The sequence below is a fragment of the Aethina tumida genome, chromosome 1, assembly GCF_024364675.1.
Source record: "Aethina tumida isolate Nest 87 chromosome 1, icAetTumi1.1, whole genome shotgun sequence".
Taxonomy (NCBI): Eukaryota; Metazoa; Arthropoda; class Insecta; order Coleoptera; family Nitidulidae; genus Aethina; species Aethina tumida.
Genome location: NC_065435.1, coordinates 9,629,367 through 9,641,381, shown reverse-complemented (window position 1 = coordinate 9,641,381; position 12,015 = coordinate 9,629,367). Strand labels below are relative to the sequence as shown.

Genomic DNA, 12,015 nt, shown 5'->3' with positions numbered 1-12,015 from the left:
TAGTTATGATAAAGCGTATTGTCTATAATTTTTCAATTTATAAATTATTCCCCAATAAAATTGCTAGTTAAAAATGTAACATTAGTTATTTAATTGTAAACCAAACTTAATTTTTATTTTTACTTTACGTTTATTAAATAAAATATATAAATTTAATATTTTTATTAAAATACCAGCGTTTTATACGTGACTGTGGATTAAATATTTTTAAGGTTTTTAGTAAATATTTAAAATATTGAATTCACCACTATAAAATGAATTGTTCACTCTTCCATGTTTCAAATTTTTAAAAAAAATGATTTTTCAGTTATTCCATTATCAAAAAAACACCTTAATTGTTATTTTCAGTTTATTAAAATATAAATTTTACAACATACAATTGAACATTTTTATTAATTGGTAAAAAACGTTTATTATTATTTTTACCTAATTGTTAAATATTTTTATATCTACATTTATTATAAAATGTTTATGATGCCTTTTATAAGATAAACAATTGTTTTAAGTAACTTTATATAATAATAATAATAATAATAATAATAATAATTTAATGCATAAAATTAATTAATTATAAATGACATAACATTTATTAATTAAGTAAAGTATAATAATCTATATTAATTCAATTAGTGTGATTAGTAATTGATATTATTGACATAAATAAATTGAACAATTTAATAAAGTTTTCAGTTGCATATTAAAATAAACAGAATTTAGAGTGGATAATTTGAATAAACTTACTGTGTTCCAATTACAGAGGAATTGAATATGTATTTGTACACAATGCAAATTTATTGTGGCGCATTCGCCATTTTTAAATATCCTTTTAAATAGTGTGACATTATTTAACCATTTAGCATACAAATAAATATTAATATGAAAAGAGACAAAATTACAAAAAATATGTAAATCTTGTCTTAATTAACCAGAAAAAAGTACAAATATTTTTTTAAGAATATATTCATTATTTGAACTTTTACAAATACTTTTCGCTATGGTTTTTGAACGTATTCAAATACTTCATTTATATATTACTTTTAAAACTGTAGAAAACGAAAAAATGGAGCTTTTTTAAGGTATTCTATTCGCCATTTTAATAATTTCTTATCAGTATATCCACACTGTGAATATTTTGGATGTTTGAACTTAGGAAAGTACTTCTTTTTAAATGTTACGAGGGTATTTAAACATTTTAACCTTCAAAAAGATATTTTTTCTAGGAATATTTATGTTTTTGAACGTTTTCCTTTATTCCATACTTTTAAAACTGAAAACATAATTTGAGCTTTTTTAAAGTATTCTATTCGCCTTTTTAATCCACATATTTTCACTATGAATATTTTGGATGTTTGAACATTGGCAAGTACTTCTTTTTAAATGTTATGAGAGTATTTAAAAATTTACGTAAGCAAATATTAACATAAAATGAGACAAATGTACAAATCTTTCTTTTGTCCTATTTCATAAAAAGTAGGTAAATATTAACTTAGATAACCTTTAAAAAGATATTTTTTCTATGAATAGTTATGATTTTTGAACGTTTTCAAATACTTTATACATTACTTTTAAAACTGTATAAAACATATAAATTGAGCTTTTTTAAAGTATTCTATTCGCCATTTTAATAATTTCTTATCAGTATATCCACATATTTTCACTGTGGACATTTTGGATGTTGGAACTTTGGCAACTACTTCTTTTTAAATGTTATGAGAATATGTAAACATTTTTTATGTAAGCAAATATTAACATAAAATGTGACACATGTTCAAATCTTTTTTTGTCCTATTTCATAAAAAGTAGGTAAATATTAACTTAGGTAACCTTTAAAAAGATATTTTTTCTATGAATAGTTATGATCTTTTAACGTTTTCAAATACTTCCTTTATACATTACTTTTAAAACTGTAGAAAACCTATAAATTGAGCTTTTTTAAAGTATTCTATTCCCTATTTTAATAATTTTTTATCATTATATCCACATATTTTTACTGTGAATATTTTGAATGTTGGAACTTTGGTAACTACTTCTTTTTAAATGTTATGAGGGTATTTAAACATTTTTTATGTATGCAAATATTAACATAAAATAAAACAAATGTACAAATATTTCCTTTGTCCTATTTCATAAAAAGTAGGCAAATATTAACTTAGATAATCTTCAAAAATATATTTTTTCATGAATATTTGAACGTTTTCCTTTATTCCATACTTTTAAAACTATAGAAGACATACAATTTGAGCTTTTCTAAAATATTCTATTCACTATTTTAATAATTTCTTATCAGTACTTCCTTTTAAATGTTATGAAAGTATTTAAACATTTTTTATGTAAGCAAATATTAACATAAAATGAGACAAATGTACAAATCTTTCTTTTGAGTTATTTCATAAAAAGTAGGTAAATATTAACTTAGATAACGCTTAAAAAGATATTTTTTCTATGAATAGTTATGATTTTTTAACGTTTTCAAATACTTCCTTTATACATTACTTTTAAAACTGTAGAAAACCTATAAATTGAACTTTTTTAAAGTATTCTATTCCCTATTTTAATAATTTCTTATCATTATATCCACATATTTTTACTGTGAATATTTTGGATGTTGGAACTTTGGCAACTACTTCTTTTTAAATGTTATGAGGGTATTGAAACATTTTTTATGTAAGCAAATATTAACATAAAATGAGACAAATGTACAAATCTTTCTTTTGAGTTATTTCATAAAAAGTAGGTAAATATTAACTTAGATAACGCTTAAACAGATATTTTTTCTATGAATAGTTATGATTTTTAAACGTTTTTGAAATACTTCCTTTATACATTACTTTTAAAACTGTGTAAAACATATAAATTGAGCTTTTTTAAAGTATTCTGTTCACCATTTTAATAATACAGTATTTTCACATAATATCACTATGAAATATTGTGACAGTATTTAAACATTTTTTTAAGTAAGCAAATATTAATATAAAATGTGACAAATGTACAAAAGTTTATTAAAAAATAGGTAAATCTTTAAAATACAGCTTTTTTAAAGATGCAGCAATTTAAATAACCTCTTGTCAGCGTTTCCCCCGATATTTAAAAATAATGGTTATTAAAAGGCACCATTAAACATCATTCCAATACGCATCGAACCTAATGAATCGATATTTAATATATATTAGTGCGGCAAGTCCGGCACAAAAACGTCCGAACGAACGAACGAACGAAAATGGTGGCGTCGGAACCGACAAAACTGCGAAATAAATAACCGTCAGATTCGGAAGAAATGTCGACGGTGATTAGCGGGACGGGGAGGGCGTGTGGAGGCGTACAGATGCCCGTTTCGACTGAAAGAAATGATCAGATCAATGTAAAATGGGCCAAGCGTTCAGTTAAAGCGAATTAAACGCCAGTGAAAGCTGTCCAGGAGCTCGAGCTTTAACGCAACTCCAGTTAGTTCCCAACTACAGTATGGAACGCTTGCGCTATCATATGATAAGACACGCCGCAAAAAACGTCCAGCCCTTCATTCATGCAGTTGCAACGATGATAAACTTGTGGTGCATCTGTGACGTTACAGTTTTCGATACTTACTTGTGCCGGTACATTTGGCCAGTGCTGTTTTACGTGTTGGGTTAAGAAAAATAAACTTATAAATCCACTTTGAGTAGAGGTAAGCAGTGTAAACATTATGAATATTGTACATAAATTTAGGGGTTGGCTTTGGAACGTGTTTTTTTTTTTTATTATTCGGCTTACGTGGAAATTTAACTTAGGCTGTCGGATGTATGATATATAGATGTGTTTGTTTGTTGTCTAATTATTTTAACACACAGGTCGATATTGCACCTGAACTTAGTAAACATTTTATGTTAAATATGGTTTATAAAATAAACTTTAATCAATATTCATTTAGAGATAATAGATAACGACTAAAATAAAATTACATTTACTAAAATTTTATAAATTTAACAGTTAAATAAATATGTGCTCAACTCTGCAGCTACTTGTTGATTATTTTGTTAGATTCGCAACGTCTGTGAACCCGTCGTTAATAAGACTAATTTTAACTCTAAATTAATTGATTAAATACAATATTAAATATATATTAAATACCATATTTAATATTAAATATGTCGTTTTGTGAAGAATTATTAATTAATATTTAAAATTTAAACTTAAATTCTAATGTTGAGTAAATTTAGTATTTTACCTTTATTCTATAAACTAAAAATACATATTAAATAAAAAAATAATGAATAAACATGAGGTAAATTTAATATTAAATATTGTTTATTACCATTTAATATTTAAATCTCAAAACATTTAGTATTTTACCTTTATTCTATAAACTAAAAATACATATTAAAGATGTTTTGTGAAGAATTATTAATTATTATTTGAAATTTAAACTTAAATTCTAATGTTGAGTAAATTTAGTATTTTACCTTTATCCTATAAACTAAAAATACATATTAAATAAAAAAAAGTAATAAATAAACATGAGGTAAATTTAATGTTAAATATTGTTTATTACCATTTAATATATAAATCTCAAAACATAAAAATTGAACTGAATATTTCTTTAAAATGAAAATAAACATTAATGTTATATAAATTTTTTGAGAAATAAATAAAAGATTATTATTTCGTTAAAACAGTTTATTTCTGATTATAAAATCTCAATTCTAAATTTGATAACAGAATAATACTGTAAACTAAAATTAGACATTAATGTTATAATTTTTAAGAAATAAATAGATATAAATTTATTATTATTTCGTTAAAAGGTTTGTTTAATTTTTAAAGCTTTCAGATATCTAGTATATCACAGACAACAACTTATTACTAGTAAATGTATTGTTAGATAGTTTATTACTTTACTAATTACCAATTAATATTTGAATTTTCCAAATATAAAATCTTAACTTTAATAAATTTAAAAACATAATAATATTTAAAAATAAAATTAAATATCAATGTTATACATTTCTAATAAATATAAGACTTTAGTTTTTTAAGTTTTCAGTATATCATAGACAACAACTTATTAAACTTTTTAATTTTCTAAGCTGTGTCTAGTATATCATAGACAACTTATTTCTAGCAAACATACTGCCAGAAAATTTATTATTTTATTAATTACCAATTAATATTTGTATTTTCAAACACAAAATCTGAACTAGTATTTTGTTATTCAATTTATTGATTGAAATACTGAATAAATATAAGATTATTATTATTTCCTTGAAATATTTTTTAGTTTACAGGTACTTAGTATATTTATAGACAACAACTTATTATTAACAAACGTACTGTTAGAAAGTTTATTATATTGCTAGTTACTAATCAATATTTGGATTCCCAAACATAAAGTCTGAACTCTAATAAACATAATAATCTTTTAAAATAAAATTAAACATTAATATTACATATTTTTTTAAGAAGTACTGGATAAATATAAGGTTTTCTAAGCTTTCAGGTATCTAGTATATATAAGATAACAACTTATTACTAATAATGTATTGTTAGATAGTTTATTACTTTACTAGTTACCAATTAATATTTGTATTTCTAAACATAAAATCTGAACTCTAATAAATTTAAAAACATAATAATAATTAAAATAAAATTAAACATTAACGTTATACATTTTATTAAAAAATACTAAATAAATATAAGATTATTAGTATTTCGTTAAAATGTTTTTTTTTTTAGTTTTTTAAGCTTAATACTAGCAAACGTTATTCTTTTACTAGTTACTAGTCAATATTTTAATTACCAAACATAAAATCTAAACTCTAATAAATTTAATAAATTCGTTATAAACTTTTTAATTTTCTAAGCTTTCAAATAACAACTTGTAACTAGCAAACATACTGCCAGAAAGGTTATTATTTTACTAATTACCAATTAATATTTGTATTTCCAAACACAAAATCTGAATTCCAACAATTATATTATATATATTATTCAATTTATTGATTGAAATAGTGAATAAATATAAGATTATTATTATTTCGTTGAAATGTTTTTTAGTTTTTAAGCTTTCAGGTACTTAGTATATTATAGACAACAACTTATTATTAACAAACGTACTGTTAGAAAGTTTATTATTTTGCTAGTTACTAATCCATATTTGGATTCCCAAACATAAAATCTAAACTCTAATACATTTAAAAACATAATAATATTTAAAATTAAATTAAACATTAACATTATACATTTTTTTAAAAATTCTCAATAAATATAAGATTATCAACTTATTATTAGCAAACGTACTGTTAGAAAGTTTATTATTTTACTAGTTACTAATCAATATTTGGATTCCCAAACATAAAATCTGAACTTTAATAAATTTAATAACCTAATAATATTTTAAAATAAAACTTTCAAGTGTCTAGTATATCATAGACAACTTATTACTAGCAAACATACTGTTAGAAAGTTTATTACTAGTTACCAATAAATATTTAATATTAATTGGTAACTAGTAACTTTAATATTTAATATTAGTTTATTTAACATAAAATCTGAACTCCAACAAATTTAATAACATAATAATATTTTAAAATAAAATTAAAATTAATGTTATATATTTTTTAAGAAATACTGAAATAAATTTAATACAATAACATAAAAATATTTTAAAATAATCTTAAACATGAATATTATATATTTTTTAATAAATACTGAATAGATATTAGATTATTATTTCGTTAAAAAGTTTTTCTAAGCTTTCAGGAACTTAGTATATCGCAGACAACAACTTATTATTAGCAAACGTACTGTTATAAAGTTTATTATTTTACTAGTTGTATATTTGTATTTCTAAACATAAAATCTAAACTTCAACAAATTTAATAACATAATAATAGTTTAAAATAAAATTAAACAAACGTAAAATATGAGCTTTAAAATAAAATAAAAAACATTAATATTGCATATTTTTTTCACTGGACAAATATAATATATATTATTATTTCGTAAAGGAAGTTTATTAGCTCCCTAAGCTTTTAGCTATCTAGTACATCACAAACAACAAAGGAACTAAGGAAGTTTATTACTTTACCAATTACAAAACAAAATCTGAATTCCAATAAATTTAATAAAAATAAACATTAAAGTTACATAATTTTTTTAAGAAATACTGAATAAACGTAAGATTATTATTACTTTGTTAAGAAAGTTTCTTAGTTTTCCAAGCTTAGATGTAAATATATTTACCTAGCACATTATAGAAAGCAACTTATTGTTTTCAAAAGTCGTTGTTTATGTAAAGTACTGAGGAAGTTTGCCATATTTAAATCCCCCATTCCCCTAACAAACAACCGTTCACCTTTCACCCACCCACAATATTCAGACTCACAAAATTAACAAATTATGCCATCACGAATAAAATCATCAAACTAACAAACAATTGAATAAAATGTGTTCATTCGTTCACCATTCATCCACCCACAATATTCAGACTCACAAAATTAACAAATTATGCCATCACGAATAAAATCATCAAACCAACAAACGGTTGAATAAAATGTGTCGGTTTTGTTTCAGGGTATCGTGGGGGCCTAGGCGAGAGGAGACATGTCCGTCGCCTCTGACTCATTCTCTGAGGAGGAGCGCAGTCTATTCCGTCCATTCACTCGCGAGTCGCTTGCGGCCATTGAGACTAGAATTGCTGAAGAACATGCTAAGCAGAAAGAGCTCGAAAAGAAAAGAGCTGAAGGAGAGGTATTTCACTATTTTTCATTCATTTACACGCCACATTGCCCACTCTCTCTCTCTCTCTCTCGATATCATTGATTAAACTACATTTTTTTTGTTGGTTGTGTGGAATTCAGCGACAATATTTCATTTTATTTTATAGTTTTTTGTTGTTATTATTGTTATTATTAAATTGCCACCATAAAATAACTTAAATTCAGTAATTGAGTGATTTCAATTCCCACAGTAATTCCACCGACGAATAAATTATTGACTGATTCATATATTTTACCCCCCTTTAAATTGTAAAGATTTGTATATAAAATGAAATATTGTTGATATTTATAAATATGATCTACTTGTTAAAAATAATATTCTAGTTTAAGTACACAAAAGGAGCACTTTGAAAGGTATAATAGACTAAGTTTGGCATAAAATATATTTATTTTAAGAGGATTACAGAGTCTCGTTTCAGAAACACCCTTAATTGATTGATAAATACGCCAAGCAAAATTGTAACAGTGCTCCTTCAACCTAGAAGATTATAATTACCAAGTAGTCTGCTCTACTCAATGTACATATTATTTGTATTCCTTTATTTTACAGGATTATTATGTATGTAAAACAGTGCTTGATAATATGCATGACTTTATGTAATTATATGGTATATACATAAATTAAAAAAAAAATCCATCAATAATAGACACAACATTTTACATAATGAGGCTAAACCCTAAGAAATTGGCGGTCGTACCAAAAAACCGAAAAATTAAATACGAAACGATGATAATTCCAAAAAAAAAAAATGCTATGGCGCTTATTTTAGTTTGTTTAATTCCAAAATCCGGACCATGTTTTTGTTTTTTATCCAAAAAAACGATATCCACATTCTCATATCATGGAATCACAAAAATCCTTTTGCGGTTTTCCTTTTCAACTGTGCGGAACTTTTCAACAAGACCATCAGTTCATATTCTCGGTTGGTATATCTTTTAAATTCTTAAGCGTCTGTCTTCACCCGACAACGATGCCGTGCCACATTGTAGATACTCATGGACCTCACACTCCAAAAACATCATTGAGTTGTTCACGTGAATGAATGTGATAGAAATTTAATAATTTAAAAGATATCTTTTTACTGCCTGGTCAAATTTACGGACTCTGTAACTATATGTGCACCGACGTTTTGTTAATTTCTCCAAAAAAAAAACAAAGTGACAATTTTGATTTTGTTTGGATTTTGACTTTAAGTTTTGGTTTTTGGCTTGCGTTGGTGTATTTGGTCGGTGTGCATATAATTAAGGGCGTCGACGAGAATACAGACGGTGTCTTGTGAGAATTCCCCCCAAATCGTGTAGAGTAGCAGTATGTGTGCTTTTCGATGTTAAAATATCTAACCTTTATTGCAGACCGGTTTTGGACGAAGGAAAAAGAAAAAAGAAGTAAGATTTCACCAATAAAAATGCTCAGACAGAGATGCTTTTTAGCTGAACAATGCCTCTGACGATTTTGTTTTTTCCAAATTCTGGCTGGAAACGCCTTGCCATACATACATACCACAGAAAAAAAGAAATAGTTTCTCTTGCGTTTCCTACATTATCTATGTATCTTTCTTTTCTATATCGTCAGTTGCATCCGAATAATTGCTTTAAACTCTTTCTGTTATTGCTTGATTAGTTCGATTTTACTGCATTGGCTGCAAATATGGCTTTAAATGAACAAAAAAATAAAGGGCGAATCTAAGGGAAGGCAAATTCACATCCACTTCTTCCCACCCACTACGTTTGTGTCTGGTTCAATTGCGCCAATTTGCCTGCTCTTATGTTTGTAACAGTTACATCAAATCGAATCACCAAATTGTACAACAAATTACACCACTTGTGGGTTGATTGAAAATTTAACACGTTAATGATTGATTGATTGATGAGTCAGTGATGGCGGTGAAATGCGGACTGGTGTAAATTTTGATTCAACAAATGTACATGTATAGATTTCTGACAATGCTAAAAGTAATATTGATGTATTCAGCCAATGTAGATAATAGTAGAACTCTTTTTAGAACAATATTTTGGATGTTTTAGAGTTACAATCAACTGCAACTTTGCTTCATAGTTGACTGCCATTGAAATGGGTAGATAGCCACACAACACATTGTTAATAAAACTTTTATATACACTTTATGTCACTACTCACTTATCTGTTCTAAAAAAAAAACAACAACAACAATAAAGCTGTTTTTAAACTTCAGAAATTTCGTCGATATTCATTCAGCCTACGATACAATATGAACCAATTTTATATTTAATTTATTCGCTGAAACACATTTTGTACGTATACGAAATATATTATTGTATATGTTGGGGTCTTAAAAAGTCTTATTCTTCCCTTCAGACGTACCAAATCTTTTACTTGATAATTTGATAGCGTCCCACAAAGGATACAGTGGGGTATTTACACGAAAAGGCCACAAGACTTATAAAAGGAACGTTGTTACGTGGTGGAACTTTGCTCTGTACTTCGGGAGATTTGATTTAATGAAAGCAAAACTAAGAGAAAACTGACGTGCTTGCCGTTTTTTAATTGCGTTCCTCCAAATGCTTCAGTTTGAAGTTTCGTCGTCGCTGTTGAAAATAAAAAATTAAATAAATAAAATTGTTCCTATAAAAATGGTAAACGTTAACGAGATTTATTATTCGAATTCATTAAGTCTCAGTTGTATTAAATTTTACCTTGCCGCTCGGTTTACTGTAACGGGCTTGACCTATTTTTATTTTTGAAAACATTTAGTTACCATTAAAATTTTCATTAAATACTTAATTATAGTTACAACGTTTGCTTTAACAAGGATTACAATTAAATTTAATAAGACAAATAATAAATTTGCTTTTATTTCTTTGTGGATCAAGAGATTAATAAAAATATTATTAGAGTTTACGTATTTCTGTTTTTGCTGAATAAAGAGAAGCAAATATTTAATTTCTACTCTAATAAATATAAATTTTATTCCTACAAATTTTTTAAAAATCGTTACAATTTAATTTAATACAAAAATATAGGTACAAATCTAGTTTTTATTATTTATTTAATTAGTTAGTTTATTATTATTTAGTTGATATTATCTAATATTTTTGTTACGTAAATTTAAAATAAAATTATTATAAAAATATCATCAAAAAAGTCTGACATTAATCTTTAGTTAATTATAAACAAGGAATATTATTCTATTCAATCATCAAAACTTTATTATATGAGCAAATTTTTAATTTAGACAATAAATATTAATTTTATACTTCCAAATTATTCAAAAAGAATATTAATTTAATTATATACAGAAAAATAAATATAAATCTAATTTTTTCTATTAACAATATTAATATTATAACTAATAATAATTAAAGATAATATAATTAATCTAGTTTTTATATTTCTAACTGTATTTATTTCAATATTTAACAAAAATATATGGTACTAATAAAGTCTGTTGTTAATTAAAATATTATTTAGTTTATATGACCTCCTTTTTAAATAAATTGAAATTAAAATTATTATAAAAATATCATCTATAAAGTATGTCATTAATGTAAATTATAAACAAGGAATTTAAGGATATTTAACAGGAAAAATAATTAATATTATTCTTTTTTATTCTGGTAATCAAGACTTTAATGAAAACATCATTAAATTATATGAACAAATCTCCTGAAGTTTCTATTTTTTCTGTATAAATAAAAACAAATTTTTAATTTAGTCAATAAATATTAATTTTATTCTTCCAAATCCTTTAAAATGAATATTAATTTAATTGTATAAAGAAAAATAAGTATAAATCTAATATTTTCTATTAAAAATATTAATTTTATTATTATTAATAATTAAATATTGTGCAATTAATTCAATATTTATATTTATAATTGTATTTATTTCGTTATTTAACAAAAATATATGAAATTTATACATAAAAATAATTAATTTTAAAATTTTTTTGTGAATAAAAAATCGTATTAGAAAAGTCTGTTGTTAATTAAAGTATTATTTAGTTTATATAAATTATTATTTTAATTGAAATTAAAATTATTATTAAAAATATCAGCAATAAAGTCTATCATTAATTTTCAGTTGATATAAATTTTAAAAAAGGAATATTATTATATTTAATAGGAAAAATATTTAATATTATTCTTTTTTATTCTGGTAATCAAGAGTTTAATAAAAACATCATTAAAGTATATGATCAAATCTTTTGAAATTTATATTTTTCCTGTAGAAATAAAAGCAAAATTTTCATTTAGGCAACAAATATTAATTTTATACTTACAAATT

General features: G+C 24.1%; 1 protein-coding gene across 1 annotated transcript in view; it reads left to right on the top strand.

The window, feature by feature from the left end:
- Positions 1-12,015, top strand: part of LOC109595452 (sodium channel protein para) — a 100,926-nt gene that overhangs the window by 64,685 nt on the left and 24,226 nt on the right. The window contains exons 2-3 of the mRNA XM_020010801.2: positions 7,546-7,722; positions 9,105-9,137. Coding sequence (XP_019866360.2) covers positions 7,576-7,722; positions 9,105-9,137 — 180 coding nt within the window. The 5' untranslated portion in view covers positions 7,546-7,575. The remainder of the gene's footprint in view (positions 1-7,545; positions 7,723-9,104; positions 9,138-12,015) is intronic.